The sequence below is a fragment of the Cavia porcellus genome, unplaced genomic scaffold (genome assembly GCF_034190915.1).
Source record: "Cavia porcellus strain 051 isolate PalLab524CR breed Dunkin Hartley unplaced genomic scaffold, mCavPor4.1 scaffold_8, whole genome shotgun sequence".
Taxonomy (NCBI): domain Eukaryota; kingdom Metazoa; phylum Chordata; class Mammalia; order Rodentia; family Caviidae; genus Cavia; species Cavia porcellus.
The window spans coordinates 3942531-3959188 of record NW_026947491.1 but is presented as its reverse complement, the minus strand read 5'-3'; the positions used below and the strand labels follow the sequence as shown (position 1 = coordinate 3959188).

The 16658-nt window shown below is 46.5% G+C and overlaps 1 protein-coding gene and 1 pseudogene across 5 annotated transcripts in view; one reads left to right on the top strand and one right to left on the bottom strand.

Annotated features, from left to right (window-relative positions):
- Positions 1 to 4: 4 nt before the first annotated feature.
- LOC134477197 (patched domain-containing protein 3-like) lies at positions 5 to 1046 on the bottom strand (annotated as a pseudogene).
- Positions 1047 to 10108: 9062 nt separating this feature from the next.
- The window catches only part of Adam10 (ADAM metallopeptidase domain 10), a 120295-nt gene continuing 113745 nt past the window's right edge, over positions 10109 to 16658 (top strand). Inside the window, exon 1 of one of the 5 annotated variants that reach the window (XM_063254092.1) lies at positions 10109 to 11337. In XM_063254092.1, coding sequence (XP_063110162.1) covers positions 10806 to 11337 — 532 coding nt within the window. In that variant the 5' untranslated portion in view covers positions 10109 to 10805. Of the gene's footprint in view, positions 11338 to 11608; positions 11633 to 11688; positions 11977 to 16658 lie in introns of those variants that run through there. The other 4 variants (XM_063254090.1, XM_063254091.1, XM_063254094.1 and 1 more) reach the window with 4 other exon arrangements.

Sequence of the window (16658 nt, the reverse complement as noted above, 5' to 3'; positions counted from 1 at the left end):
CAGCCTCCCGGCCACCCTGGCCCCAAGGTACCTGCAGCTTCTTCAAGGCCAGCCTCTTCTTCATGTCCTCAAACTGGTTCAGGAAGTGGACCGCCCCCCTCCTGCTCTGCTTATTGTCTTCCCTGCGCTGTGTTCAGGTAGTATAGCAGCTGCAAGGCTTTAGCCTCTTAGTAACTGGCTTCTCCCCGCTGTCTTACCCAGCTGTTCCCTCCAAAGAAGCCCACCAGGCTGATGAGGCAGCCAGTGTGCACATGGACGGGGAATCTGATCTCCCTCAGATCGAGGGTCCAGATGCTGCCAGGAGTACAGGAGTGGCTTGGAGGGCACGCAGAGGTCCTGGTACTTGGCACACACTTTCCATTTTCCTGTACATTCAGAGTCTGCACCGCTTGGTCCAATCTTTTGACTTCTGCAAAGGATTCCTGGTCTAGCAGTGAGCTGCCCCCAGAGACCAGCAGAAAGAAAGCGAAGGGGTTCCCTTGTTCATCCTGGAGGCCCAGAAGCTCTCGCTGTTGGTGGAGAAACGTTGCTGCACTAAGTGCCACTCGTTCTTGGCCGGCTCCAGATCAGTGTGTAGTTCTCCTCCACGTCCTCCTCCTCCTCCAAGCCCACATACTGGAAGCCGGTGCCCAGGGCGGCCATGAGAGCAGAGGTAGAAGCAGGAAGACCCAGAGGTGATCGCCTACAGTCGCGCACGCGCACGAAGGCGTGGATCAGCAGTGCCTAGAGGCAGTCAGTGTGCAGGTGGCGCAGAGCGACACCAGGCCCTGAGGTCCCCGAGGCTGCTCAGCTTTCACGGGTCTGCGGCTCCCATTCCGAGAACTGGGCTCCGAGGCTGCCACCTTGCTGGAGCTGGGCCTCTCCCAGCTGGGCCCAGGCCCTCCCTCTGGCGTTGCCTCCTCGGGCTGCCATCCCTGGAGCCTGAGTTCTGGCTCTGCCTGCGGTTCAGTCGCAGGTTCTTCCTGCGGCTTCACCTTGAAGGGGTGAACTTTCATCCCATGGCCACTAAGTAACCGCGCAGGACCAGGCCCTGCGTGCCCCGCCATGTCTCCCAGGGGCAAAGGCTGGAGCTGGGCAGTGGCCCGACCTTGCCCTGAGCCCGCCCCTTCCCTAAGGGCCATCCCTTCCCCCAGGCCTGGAACTGTCCAGTACTCTGCACTGCAGGTGGCCCCGACTCAGGGAAACCCAGGCAGCCTGTGGGGATCCTCCGGAGGGATCTTGGTCTGCACACTGCTCCTCCATGATCGGTTCAGCTGACAGATCCTACATCCTGAGAAAGCCTTGAGTATGTGAGGTCTCCTGCTTCCTGTGGCCATGAATTAGGGTTTCCAGTTAGGGTTAGTGGTTATGTTTGGGGTTAAAGTTGGAAATTGGTTATAGGGTTAGCAATTAGGATAGAGGAAGAGTTTAGGGCTAGGGTTGGGTTGGTTTTAGGATCAGAAATAAGAGATATTTCAGTTTTAGGTTGGGTTTTTGCTCAAGGTTTTGTGGTGGGGTTGGAGTTAGGGTTAGGGATAGAGTTAAGGTTATGGTGAGGGCTTAAAGTTAATTTTTGGGTGAGGATCAAGCTTAGGTGTTAGGCTGTGGGCTAGGGTTAGATTAGATTTAGCATTTAAGTTTATGGCCTGTGTGATGCTTAATGTTATGGTTAGTTCATTAGGCTCAGGCTAGGGTTAGTGGTTAGGATCTGTGTTTAGTGTTAGGGGTTTCAGGGTTATGGTTATGGTTAGGATTAGGTGTAGAGAATATCTTTTGGTGTTGCAGAATAAATTTGGGAAACTTTAACTTTTGTATTCTCTAAGAGTTAGGGTTAGGGGTTAAGATCATAGTCAGTTAGGGTTACTGTTTGGGGTTAGGGTTAGGGTTATGATTAGCATTAGTGAGAAGGACTATCACTTGAGGTTGCAGAACAGATTGGATAAAGTTTAATTTATGTTCTCTGAGGGGCCCAAAGGTAAATCTTAATACTCTAAACAATGCCAAATAATGGTACTGGGTTGCTTTCTTTACTTCCTTTTTTTTTTTTGCTTCGTGCCAGCTGGCCAGGACTCACCAGTGGGCTCAGCATCAGGTCGAGTGCAAGTTCAGCCCTGGCTCAGGATGCTGAAAACCCTGGGACCGTAAGGTGGAAGCTGCTTGCTTTCTTGCCCGAACCCTGCTGTTTCCCACCAGGCTCCAGTCGCCCCAGCTTGCTACGCTGCAGAATGTTGCTTACTTCACGTTACAAGACAGTGCTTCCTGAGACAGTGCTTCCTGAATTAAGACCTGGCATTGTATGGCTTGCTTTGCTTGCAGGCAGCTGGCCAGGTCCTACCAAGTGGATTCAGTGTCAGAGAGTAAGTGTGAATTCAGCCCTGGCTCATGCACTTCGGTTGCTGGCAGCTGGCCAGAACCAATCAAGGGGGCTCCATGTCAGCAAGCCACTGCAAGACTGAGACCACATGTGGATGAGGATGGTGAAAACCCTGGACCTTGTTGGTAGAACCTGCTCAACTACTTGTCCTTCAGTCAGTGACCCAAATGCAAAACATAACGATATCCCTGACCCCAAAAACTAAAACTAAAACCTAATTCTGATACACTGACAGAAAAACTGACTCATAATCCAAAACTTAATACCTAACCCTAACACAAAACCCTACTGCTAACACTCAGAATCCTCGATGGGCCAGGTGATGGTTAGTGTCGGACATCGAGGGGCGAGCATGCAGGGAGATAGCGGTGACCCTGAGAGAGGAGTGGAGGCAAGCCTGAATCCCCTGGAGTGATCGGAATGATCAGCATGTGGATAGGGGCCCTGAAATGGAGGTTCAGGGAATGGAGGTTTGGGTGGATATTGAGAATTAAGAAAGTTTGCAGGAGGCCAAAGTACAATAAAAAGAAAGTTTCCATCATAAACTTATCTTAAAGTGGATTTTCAAGTGAGTTTTGGAAACATTCATTTCTGACGTGGCTCGAGATGCCATCTGTTATCAAGCAACCATTGATTTCTCAGGATGACTATTCATTATGCACAAATGTATCAATACAAACACTGTAGCAACTAAGTTACACTCAGCCGGGCATAGTTCAAATGTCCGAAAAACAAAAAGCAAAAACATGCTACCTAAAGTAAAATGACTGCCTCCAAAATGAATTAAATATTGAGGAAAGCTTAATAAGAGATATAAATACCTAAAAATGAAACCCAAAACCCTGCATGCACATTAAATGACGATGCCCATGCCTCCTTTGGCCGCCAGGGGGCACTCCTCTAAAATCCGAATCTATAAACTGATTGATCAGTGGATGCTGGATGGATCCCGGCCCAGCTACAGAATGTAGTCCAGACCGGTGGTGGGTCTAGACAATATGGGAGATGGATTGGTGCAAAACATTAGGGGTGGTTTGGGGTTGCTATCTTTGGTATGGATTAGATGAGGATTTGGGGTTTTGTGTCATCTGTTGAAGCTCCATTCCCATGTCCTTGAATGACGTTTGCCATCCGTCCATCATTCAGTCCGGGGACCGGCGAGGGGAGCCCTGTATCTGTCTGGGCAGGGAAGAAAGGAGACACTGTGTCTTTCTCTCTTGTCTCTGGTCTGCGCTGCCTGTTTAGGTCTGGCATCCCCACCATTCCGCTTGGAGCCCTGCCTCCTGGACTGTGGACAGAAACCTCAAACACTGTTAAGACATAAACCTAACCTTTCCTTCCCATCCCTTTCCCAACCCAAACTGTCTTTGGATGCCAGGTGTTGTCTCGACAATGACAGGCAAAGAACAGTTCGGAGCTGTTGCCTGAGGAACGCCAGCACTGGAACAGATTGGGTTGTTGCACAACTGTAGGGGAGACCCCTATCACAGGTCAGGACAGCTCAGGACAGCAGAAGGACTATGATGATGATGGAAAGCCTGCCGGTAATGATCACACTCAAAAGGTTTCTGCAGGGAAGAAAGACTGCATTGGGCTTTGGACTCCACCTGATGTGGTGGCTCCCAGCACTCGGGAGGCTGCAAATTTGAGCCTTGCAAATTTGAGACCAGCCTGGCTACAAAGTGAGCTCAAGTTCAGCCTGAGCTGCACAGTGAGACCCTCTCTCAAAAAGACAAAAAAAATGTAATATGCTGTGCTAGGATATAACAGCTACAATGATGAAGTCACTAGGTGACAGGAATTATTCTGCTCCACTGTAATGTTGGTTTTTTTTTGGGAGGGGGGACAAGAGTCTCACTGTGTAGTTCAAGTGGGCCTCAAACTCACTCTGTAGCCCAGGATGGCTCAAACTTGGAGTGATCTTCAGGCGCCTGAGTGCTGGGGTCACAGGTGTGCATCCCTACATCTGGGTCCACTGAATCTGCCTGCACCATCACGGCATGTGTGGGCCACTGCTGACCGAAATATTATGTGGTACATGCCTACATATAATTGCGTAAAAATCAGGCTGATGGAACTTATGGTGGTAGAAAGCCAATGAGAGGTTGTCTGCAGATGACATCAAGGAAGGCTGGATTGCAAAAGGTAGTAGGAAGGAGGGAGGGGAAAGGGAAGTAAAAAGAGGAGTTCTCTGCGTGTTCCAGCTCCCCTGCATGGATATAACCGTGGTGTGCTCCTGCAAACTGGTACTAATAAAAATGAAAAACTTAAAAGGCGCTAGGAAAGGTGTGAGATGGATGGGAATGTTTCTTACCTTAACTGTGGCCTCATGATGTAGACGTATATTAGAACTATTAAGCTTGGCATGCTGACTCAGTCCTGTCACTCAGAAGGCTGGGGCAGGAGGATCGCCACGAGTTTGAGACCAGCCTGGACTACACAGCAAGACCCTCTCTCAGAAACCAAAATGCAACAAAGCAAAACAACTCCCCCAAAACAAAACAGTAGTTTAAACATGTTTGTTGTACTTCTCTTTTTTTGGTTCCAGGGATCGAACTCATGACCTTACACTTGCCAGGCAAGCGCTTGTGCAGCTGAGCTAAATCCCTGTGCTTCTCTTGTAACTCGGTAAAATTGCAGAGAAGTCAAAAAACTTGCTTTCTTTATGTTGATATACCACTAAAATGAATAGATGGTTCTTTATTGTTGGTTATATCAGAACCACCCCTGAGCAGAAGATTTCATGGATCTGGGATATATACAGCTTTAACCCACTTCTTTATTTTTCTATTCAACAAAGGGGAGAGAATTCTTAGCTGAAATCAAAGTTCTCCCCAGCACCCAACTTGGCCAGGCTTGGGCTTTCGGCTGCATACAGAATTTCCAGCCTGCACCGAGGCACCGAGTCCTGCGCTCCTCCACCAGGGGCTGCTGCTTTCTACTCCATGCTGTATTAGCAACTGCTCGGCTATCCTGGTGATGAACAGGGAGAAAATCACCTTTTTTTGTGTTTTATTGTAGCCCAAATGTGCTACAGTAGCAGTGAAACCTTTCTCTCAATTTTCCTTATGTAGTCCTTTTAAAAATGGACCGGGGGGGGGGGGGGCTGAGGATGTGGCTCAGTGGCACAAGCACCTGCCTGGCAAGTGCGAGGTCCCATGTTCAATTTCTGATACAAAAAATAAATAAATAAATAAATAAATAAATAAAATAAAGATGAAAATTTTTAAAAGTAGGGCTTGGGATTTAGCTCAGCTGCATAAGCACCTGCCTGATAAGTACAAAGTCGTGACTTTTATCCCTGGTACAAAAAAAAAAAAAAAAAAAGCAATTAAAAAAATAGAAATGGACCTGAATATGCACCCAGCTAGGCTGTACTAGAGATGAATTCATGGACTCTCTTCCATCATGTTCAACTCAGAATCCCTGCTCCCCTAATGTTAAACGGGGAGGGGGTCAAGTACATCACACCTACCTCCTTCAGTAGGACCTCTCTCCTCAGAAGTTATTCTGCCAGCTGGCCAATTACTCAGGAGGCAGAGGCAAGAGGATCCTGAGTTTGAGCCAGCTGGGGAAACTTGATGAGATCCTACTTTCAATATAAAAAAACAAAAAGGCCAAAGGTTTTGGTTCAGTGTTCCTTGGGCTACAAAATAAAAATAACTAGAAAAGCCCTCACACATTTCTGGATTTCAGCCCCCGAAATCCTGCTGTAACAAAATTGTACAAAAGTCAAGGTATCGGAGCTGGGGATTTAGCTCAGTGGCATAAGCACCTGCCTTGCAAGCAGGCGGTCGTGAGTTCGATCCCAGGCACCGATTAAAAAAAAAAAGTTAAGGTATCAGCAATGTTGCAAAGTCCCCTCAGTAATTTTGGGCGTGGGGTGGGAAACGTGAGCCTAACCCATAGAGCACTGAGCTACACTGTCAATCCTTTTTATTTTTTATTTACTCCTCCTGCCTCAGCCTTCCGGACTTCTGGGACAACATGGCCTGGACATTGAAGCCGAAATTCCCTTTTTTCCCCTCAATACTGGGAATTGAACCCTGGGCCTTCATACTTAGCAACATTCCCAGGCTTTTCTGTTTTGTATTTTGAGTCAGGGTTCCATTAGGTCGCTAAGCTGCCCAGGCTGGCCTTGAACTTGTGATTCTCCTCCTTGGGCTCCCAGTCTGCTGGGATGGCAGGTGGGCACCCTTGGGCCCAGCTAGCTTTCAGCCCTTGCTAACTCATTTGTATTCAAGTGCTCCACTGGTGATTCCAGTGAGAAACACTGATCTAGAATAATACCAGCTAATAACTGGGCATGTTGTTGTAAAGTAGCTTTTCACTGCTCCTGTGCGGGCAGTAAGAATTACAACCGTTTTTGCTCATAATTATAGGCGCCTCCATCTTATTGACTCAATAACCGCAGCGAGGTGCTGTGGGCATGCAAGAGAATTTCAAAAATTTGAGCCCAGCCTGGGCAACTTAACAATTTAGACCTTGTCTCAAAAACAAAACAAAAAACAAACAGAGATAACCAGGGTTGGAGTGATATTAGACAAGCCAGTCCAAAGAGGGCTGTCATGTTTCAGTTTCTGCCATTTGAGGTTGTGCAAGAATCCAGGTCTCCCTCACGTTTCAGTTTCCACGGGAAGCGTGGAATCTTGGTTACACCATAAGTCCTCTCAAATGTTGAATAATTTAGCAAAAAAATTTAACGAGTCACACCAAACATCTGTGAGGAAGGAAAATAGGAAGATTGAGTCCAGCCTAGGCCACTTAGTGAGTTAAGTGAGTTCCAGCCTCAAAAATGTAAAAAAGTCCGATGTAGCTCAGTGCAAAGGCCCTGGGCTCAACCCTCAGTACTCCTCCCCCCACCCAAAAAAGAAAATCCACATTTCAGTGATGCAGATATTAACTAGTAGAGTCTGCTATCCCAGAAAAAAGGAAAAAAGGAACTAGAAAAGCATCACTCATAAAATTTCCTCATCTACAATCTTTTCCTCCTCCCCCTCGTACGTGCTACTGGGAATTAAAGCTCTGCCTTCACACTGAGCTACATCTCCTGCCCATTTATTATTCTGAGACAGAATCTTGTTAAATTCCTAAACTGCCCAGGCTGGGCTTCAACTTGTGATCCTCCTGCCTCAGCCTCTCAGAGGGCTGGGATCACAGGTCGGTACCACATGCCTGGGCCATAATTTTTCCTTCGATTCACAGCACCCAGAAACATTTGTTGACCTTCGGGTAGTATCAGAATGTGCATCAAAGAAAGGGATCATTGCAAGAGGAATCATTCCTGTTGCCCACCTATCCCTGGCTAAAAACAGACTTCCTTAAATGTCCTATGGAAGTTCTTTACTTGATGTTTGAACAATAATCCAGCCATCTTCTGGTTAGCTAACTCATCATAATAGTTTTTTTTTTTTTTTCCTACTATCACCTTGCTTTTTGACTGGCATCTGTAACAGCAACTTAGGGAATTTAGGAGGAAAAGCTGGTTTGAGTGTATTGATGGAGTGATTTGGGCACTTTGGCACATAGTGAATTCGATGTGACCATGTAACTGCAGGGAAAGGACTTACAAGTGTTAGATATGTAAAATAACACCTAAAGTTTTAGGCTTATTACATGCTCTCTATAGGTCTCAGTGCTTCACATTTATTAACTTATTTAACACTCATACCAACCATCTGTAAGACACTGAGGCACAGGTGCCTAACCTTACACTTGGTCTCATCTCTGGAAGGTTGTGCCTTACTTCAGGACACAGAGACCCAGGTCTACCACACTGATAGACATCTCAGGGTAGTAAGAAATAACCACGTGAGTGAAGGATGAGAAATAAAAGTCAAGGATAAGATTCTGGGGAATCATAATACTTAAGGGGCATAGAAAAGAAAGTAAGAGCATTCAAGAGATGTAGATGAAGACACGCTTAAAAGGAAGCAGAAAAATCTGGAGAGAACAAGGAGAGTTTAAGGAGTGAACCATCACAGTGACGGTGAACCTTTTATTGTTATTACTATTATTTCTGGTATGGGAGATTGAACTCACTACCTTGCGCTTGCCAGACAGGCGCTTATGCTGCTAAGCTAAATCCTCAGCCTCTTGATGGTGAACCTTTTAAAGCTTTTTTTTCTCTTTTTAGTTTTGGTACTGGGAATCACTCAGGGCCTTGCCTTGCCAGGCAGGTGCTATGTCACTGGGCTACATCCCAGGCCCTCAAACTGCAGCGGGTTGAGATGAGGTTTAAAAGCAGGACTAGGAGTAAAAGAGGCCCCTGCAGCAGTGCAAGCACTGGGAATAATGGAATAATAATAGCCAGGTGGCAGAGGTGAGAAGGGAAGGAACAAAAATATTTTTAGAAAAATTGGTTTTGTTGCCTGGTTATGGGTGGACCAGGGAATAAGACACTCACGATTCCACTCTTGGTCTCTGGTTCCTGAGGGTGATGTGTTGTCACCGTGAGGGCTAAGAAGTTAAAGTCCCCAGTTAGGCATGACAAGGAGTTAGGCAGGTGGTTCAGTAGGAGATGGACATTTATCCTGCATTCACCAGGATAAGTCTTAAGTCTGTGCAAAATGTACTTTTCTCTAGGACTGTCTAACATACCATGGATGGCTACAGTATTTCACTTATATAAAATGTCTCATTACCATACTTGGAGGGTAGGCATGGGGTGGATGGAGCTCAGCGGCCCGCACAAGTGGAGCAGGCTCTGGATTCCATCCCTAGCACTACAAACAACTAATATACGAATAAACCAAACCAAGCCAAAAAGCAGCACTTAGGCATACATAATGCTATTAATACAAGTACTGCTTTCGAATGGATGTTCAACTATTCATAGGACAATCTTTCTATGTCTACTTAACAAGCACTTAGCAATTATGTTAACTAATGTGAATTTGATCATCAAAACAATCGCAGGAGACAAACATTTTATCATTATTTTATAAGAGAACAGTGACAATATAAGCTGGGTGTGGTGACTCCCACCCTCTGGATGCTGAGGCGGGAGGATCACTATGAGTTCGAGGCCAGCCTGGTCTACATAATGAGTTCAAAGCCAGCCTGAACTACATAGCAAGATCCTGTCTCTCGAGGGGAAAAAAAAAAAAAGGATTACTTGGCCAGAGTAACACGGTTTATTCATGGCGGAGAGGGGAGTCCACTATCTTGTAGCACATGGCATGGATGCACACCTGATACCCCCCCACAATGCATCACTTTCAGGTACTTTTGCAAACTATCAACAGTGACGTAAGACTTCAACAAAATAGCGGTTCAAACTAACTTGGCAGGACCATTTTACATATAAATGACATTCACATGTAATTTTCAGTCCTCATTTCGGTAACAGAGAATTATAGTTTTTAATTTTTTCCAGTGGAATCTGAAGAAGAAAGTGTCATTTCTCCTTAACCACTGGGGTTAGTTATAAAAAGATATAGCTCACTAAATATGCTATAAAATGATCCAAAGAAACAGTGGTCGTGGGGCCGGGGATATACCTCAGTGGCATAGTGCCTGCCTGGCAGGTGCAAGGTCCTGAGTTCGATTCCCAATACTTGACAAAACAAAATGGTATTTGTGAGAGTAGTTCCACAAAAGAATAGTAAACAGCACATGAGATATGCAGCGTGATGTTTCCTAAATGGGATCTTTCAAGGTGAAAGGTCGGGAGGCTGGAATAATACCTGTAATTCCAGCACTCAGAGGCTAATGCAGGAGGATCCAGGCTGTCAAGCCGGCATGGGATACACAGCGTGCTTGATGCCAACCTGGACTATGTCCCTGACATAATAAAACAAAACAATCAACTCATGACATTCCCATCTTCCTGTTGATTTCATTAGAAATGAACAGACACTATCAATCAGGACAGTTCTGGAATTTCTGTGTTTTTGAGCTTACCGTAGGAACCCCAAATTATTAAAAGTACCAACAACATTAATACCTATATTGTCTAACTCAGCCAACTTAAGCAAGATGGCAAATTGACGAGTACCTGAATGCTAGCAAGAAGTCCTGGTTCCTACAATGCGGGAGCCCGGAATCCATCAAGCCCGAGAAGCCGGCGCCTCGGGGCGCAGGGAGCGCGGCTGGGAGTCGAGGCTGCCCGCCGCGGAGAGCTGCAGGTGCGGGAGCGCAGATTAGGAGGCCGAGGCCTGGTCCGCAGCGGGCACGTCCAGCGCCCCGGGCAAGCGTCAGCCCGGTGTCCCCTCACCTTGCTGCCCGCGGAGTCTGCGCTTCGGCGCTCCGTGACCTGCGCACAGCTTTTGTTTACCGGCGGCCGAGGTGCACCAGGGATCGAAAAAGAAACCAGAACCTCTGTCGCCCCGCAGTTAGGCTGCGGAACGCGGTCCTCCGCCGCTCCCGCTCCAGTTCCGGACGCCGGGCTTTGCAGCAACGCCGCGAGTACCGCTCCCACCGCCGCACAAGCGGACGTCGGGGCGGGGTCATGGCCAAGCCCCGCCCCCAGCCCAATCCTAGCTCCCCGCCGGCGGACAGGAAGCGGCTGCCGGCCGGGCAGCTCGGGAAGCGGCTCCAGTGCGCATGCGAGCGCCCCGGGGCGCCAGGGGAGGAGGGGAGCGCGGGCGGCAGGGGCGCGGCTCGGCGCGCGGGTTGGGCGGTGGCGCGTCACGTGGCGAAGAAGCAGGTGGAGCTCCGGGGCCCCGGAGAGGGGGCCGAGAAGAGGGAAGGAGCGAGGGAAGGAAAGCGGGGAAGGGAGGAAGGAAGCGAGCGAGGGGAGGCACGGCCCTGTTTTGGAGGAGCCGGGCGCGTCGCCGGCCTCCGAAGTGCAGCGGAAAGGAGGTGCCTGGCGTTTCTCGGCCAGGGAGGTCCCGGCTTCCCGCGGAGGCTCCGGACCCAGTCCTTCAGCCGCGCGCCCCGGGTCGATGTGCTGCTGTTAACCCTGAGGAGGCGGCGGCCGCGGAAGATGGTGTCGCCGAGAGTGTTAATTCTGCTCCTCTCCTGGGCGGCGGGGCTGGGAGGTGAGGCACGACCCCGCGCGCCGGCGCCGCGGCCACGGGCACCGCACGACGGCTGCGTCGGTCCCCCGGCGCCGCCCGGCCCCGCGCGCTATTGTCCCCGCGCCCGGCCGCGTCCGCTCGCCTGCGGCCCGAGCAGGCGCCGCGCTCCGCGAGGCCTTCCCCGCCCCCACTCGTGCTGGCGGCGGGGTCGCCCGAGCGCGGGTCCGGGTCCGGGTCCGGGCGCCCGGCGCGTCCTGCGCGCCCACCCCCCGCGCCTGGCTTGGCCCGGTCCGGCCCCTGCCCGGTTCCGGAATCGGTATGGCCGGCGGCACCGCGGCGCAGAAGCGTGGGAAGTTGCGCGGTCCGCGGCTGGGCTGGGGCATTGTTCTTCGCCGAGTGCGGCCGTCTGGCCCGACCCGATTCAGCAGGGAGCAGTAGCGGTCCGGCCCGCGCCGACTCCTCTCCAGCCTGCCTGGCGCCTGGTGTCTGGGGCTCTGGGCGAGAGCGGAGGAGGGCGTGTTCGCGTCCGCGTTCGCCGGAGCCCGCTGTCGCCCGGGGCCGGGCTGCGGAGGAGGAGGAGGAGGAAGAGGGCGCCGGCTGGTGTCGCTTGGAGTGGCAGGAGGGTCCCGGGCGGCCGGCTGGAGTTTCCGTAACTCGCAGGTGCAGTGGGCACTCGGCGCCCCCTCCCCCGACACATTGGAGTCACCTTTGCCGAAAGCGTAGTTTTTTAATGATGTGGATTTTGAAGGCAATTAAAACATGTTCCAGTTTTCGTTAAAGTCCGTAACATTATTTTGTTGTGGCGTAAAGTGCTTTTACTTTAGGTAGGCTTTTTGGACTTGCCCGGAAGTATACTTAAAGAAGTGTGCTTCAAAGCACCGCTTTGAAAGAATTTAAGGAATGGTTTGGATGAATGTCTAATTTTGATAGTTTAGAATATTTGGTGTAGCGTACTTCTTCTGTTCTTTGCCGATGTGACAGATGACTGCGGGGCCGCCGAGCATATCCTGTCCGTGGTCTGGGAGTGGTACTTCTATATGTAGGCAGACTTCTAGGTCTTAATGCTCATTGGTTGGGTATAGATTTTAGATTAAAAGCTGCTAATAGATCTGTACTTTAAAAAAAAATTGAGGCTGGAGACCTTTTCGTCTAACGTATGCATTTCTGTTATAAATGTGGCCCCAGGTATACCTGTTACCGAGCTGTATTCGCTTTGGGAGTTGTCGGTACAATTGGATACTATTCTCCGTGAGGTAATAAAAAGACAAATACATGAGACGCTTTAACTGATAAATAGTAGTATATATATAAAGTGTCATCTTTTAAAGAATGAAAACAAACGATGTAGTAGGTGTTTGAAAAATAAGTAAATCAACAGAATACTCTGGGTAAAGACCTTTTTACAGAAAGTTTTAAAATTCAAAACGGAGTCTTTAATGTATTGCACATTGGTTAAAAGGTAAATTTCTTTCTGTTAAGCAGAACTTTTTCGGAAAACAGCTTTTCATTTTTTTGAGAGGCCTTTCATTTTAAAGTCAGCATCAAGATTGTAACTTTTGACTTTGTAGGTATGTTTGTAATTTTATTGTATAAACTACTTTAACCTGAGCTATATATGGTCGTTCGTAAGGTATGTATATGATTAGAGATGCTTGAATTGAATATTTGTTTCAGCATATGAGAGAAATACACGTTTAGATTGGGAGAAGTTGTTGAAATATAAATTTAACTTTGAAAGCATGTCATTTTTCAGGTATTTAATAAACTCTTAATTACTTTCCCTTTTTTAACCTGTCAATCACTGTTGTATATGAATTTTTTCTTACTGTACAGCTGATTAGGCTGGGAAGCAACTGAATTACAGTGAATTACATGTTTAGAATGTTGACCTTGTGCATTCAGGTATATGTCCAATCCTATATTGTATGTGTGGGAAGATACCATAACATTTTGAGGGTTTACAGTGTCTGTATAGATATGTACCAAAATATAGCCTTTATTACTTGTAACCACATTAGAAATTTACTGGAACTATTTTTATTAGATAATAGCTTAAATAAGCAAAAGCTTCTTTCAGAAATGTCCCTCTGCAGGGTGTGGTGGTGTATGCCTGTAATCCCAATACTTTTTCCGAGGCTGAAGCAGGATGACCACATCAAGGCCAGCCTGGACTACATAGTGAGTTCAAGGCTAGTATGAACTTAACTAGTGAGACCTTGCTTTTTAAAAAATGCAAATAAAAAACCCCTCAACTAATTTTTATGTTTGTGAAATTTTTTGGTTCTGTTGTGTTTTGCCTGCTACTGGGTCTCTCTCTGTTGCCTGGCTGGTCTTGAACTTCAAAGCTTAAGTGTACCTTTCACTTAAGGTTTTCCAGTATTTGGGACTACAGATGCAGGTAGTAGTCTGCTGGCCTGGCTGAATGTTTTTTTAACTTTTTTTTTTTTTTTTTTTTTTTTTTTGGTCCTGGAGATCGAACTCACAACCTCCTGGCTGCCAGGCAGGCATTTATGCCACTGAGCTAAATCTCTGGCTTTTAACACAAATTTAACTGCGAATTAACTTCTTTCTTTTAAAAATTTTCTCGATGGGGGCTGGGGGTTTAGCTCAATGGCACAAGCTTCTGCCTGGCAAGCTCAAGGTTGTGAGTTTGATCCCTGGTACCAAAAAAAGAAAGAAAGAAAAAGAAATTCTTTGTGTGTGAAAAACCAAGGGTATTTGAGTTATGGCAATAAATTAATCCCATCATGTTTTCATTTGAAGTCATCCATGAAATGAATTTTGGAATGTGACTTTTTTTAATATTTAAAATCTTGTCTAAATGCTTTGTTTTGTACCATATAGGTCGCAGAAATAAGCTTTCTGGAAATTTGGGAAAAGAAATAAAAGGCTTTTTTTTTTTTACTCAAGCTAAGAATTGAAATTTTTTTTTTTTTTTTTTTTTTTTTTGTTAATCCTTACCTGGGATCAAACTCACTACTGCACCCTTGCAAGGCAGGCACTTTTGCTGCTGAGCTAAATCCCCAGCCCAAGAATTGAAAGTTTTAAAGTTGAAATTTAAACTTTTTCTGACTTGTGACAGCAGGTAAGGGTGTGAGACCTAGGTCTGGGTGACTAAACTCTGACTTATTTTTGTGGTACTGGAGATTGAACCCATGGGCTTTGCAGAGAGCTGGATCCCAAGCCTGGTTTTACATTTTGAGACAGGGGTCCGTAATAAGTTGCCTGGGTTGAGCTTGACAAGGATTCTCTTGCCTTCAGTTTCTGAGTGTTGGGCCCTCAGGTGTGTGCCCCTGTATCTGGCCAATCCTAAGCTTTTTATCCATTGGTCCTTAATACTTTTTGAAAACAGTTTTCACACCAGCTTAATGGTGGCCTCTGAACTCAACTGTTTTAGAGATTCAAAAAAATGTTTTATTAGGGTATGTCGACGGTATGAGGATGACATTCATCACAGGGAGTCAGTTCCTGTATACAACACATCGTAATTCACTTTCTAACCCCTTTCCCTCCTCCCTCCATCTCTTGTGCCCTTCCTATCTGCAAAAGGTCTATCTCCTTGTTTTCTATAGTGTTATTTTTCTCTTTATTTGTACTTTGGATTTCTCATACAAGATACTTACATCTTGTGTATCTTGTTTCCCTTAACATTAATGGTCGAGAAGTGTAAAGATGTGTTTTTGGTTGTGGGCCAGGTAGTCATCAGCACTGAAAATCAGGTATTTTCTCAGTGAAACTCACAGTTCTGTGAATATTTGAGAAGAGTTTCAAGTCAAGGCAGCACTGGGCTGCAGTTGTGGGCCTGGGCAGCAGCTGCCCTCTAAACAGTGTGTACTCATGGACACCACAGCCTCCATTGTCCCTACTGATAACATGCTGGGCCCACTTTACTCATCTGTGTGTGCGCATGTGTTTTTAAGACAGGATCTTGCTGTATAGCTCAGACTGGCCTTGAACTCACTTTGCGGTCCAGGCTGGCCTCAACTTGTGGCAATCCTGGCTCAGCCTCCTGAGTGCTGGGATTACAGGCCTGTGCCACCATGACCGGCTTTCATTTTTGTTACCTCCCTTCTGTTTGAGCTTTATCCTGTATAGTTACCACCAGCTTTAAAAAGTGTTCTTTCAGTGGCATAAGCATCTGTGTGGCAAGCATGAGGTCGTGAGTTCGATCCCCAGTACTGCCAAAAAAAAAAAAGTTGGTTTTTGGGACTGTGGATTGAACTCATGACCTCACGCTCGCCATGCGGACACTTGAGCTGAATCCCTAGCAAAAAGTTCTTTTTGACTGCAGTCTTTTACCTAACATTTTCTATATTTTCTGATTAATTATTTTTCTGTAGTCTTTCAGTTTTTTCATAGAAACTAAGCATGTAAAATACTTTTTTTTTTACCGTGCTGTAGTTTATTAGATTTTTAAAAAAATACTCATTTGGCTATGTGAGGGCTTGAACACAGAGCTTTGTACATATCAGGCAAGTGCTGTACCATGAGCTATACCCCCCTATCTTTTTTTTTTTTTTTTTGTCTTTTTGAGACAGGGTCTCACTCTGCAGTTCAGGCTGGCCTTGAACTCACTTTGTAGCCCAGGCTGGTCTTGAACTCACAAGGATCCTCCTGCCTCAGCCTCCCGAGTGCTGGGATAACAGGCATGAGCCACCACGCCCGGCCCCTCTTATCATTTTTAAAATCTCTTTTGTAAGAGAGCTTCCCTAATCTGAAGAGTCTGAACATTTAAAGTTGTAGGTTTTAATTTAAGAGATGCTCATCTTGTAAAAAATGGAAATAGTCTAAAATCTGAAGCATTGCTGCTTCTGAGTTAGATAAGGTATGCTCAGCTGTATTAGGTTTGAAGGGCTTTAAGGAAGAAAAGATCTTTAACCTCTTCACATCTCTGTGCCAATGAGCAAATAAGAAACTGTTTCCTTTTCTATTGGGAAGAGAACCACAGAAGAAAATTAGTCCAGGGCTTTGTAAATAAAAACCAGCCTTGCTTTTTTTTTTTTTTTTTTTTCCCTTTTGGTATACAGATATAAACTTAGCTTTTGAAATTAAGAAAATGAATTAGGACTAAGTGCAACAATACACTATACTTTCTTGATCTTGTAGGAAGATGACCAGTTGAGATATGAGAAGATTCCTGTTCAACAAGTCTTTAGGAAGAGATTTAAAATTTGGCTGTTTTGTTTTCTGAAATGTGTTAAATGTGTACTATTTCCTTAAAACAGAGTGATCTTAAGTGATGTGAGACTACCGGTTTTTTTTTTTTTTAGAGATTTTTGTGGTTTCTGTTTTTATTTTTTCTAGATATTAATGAAGCATGGCATGGCATGGTAGTTTATAAT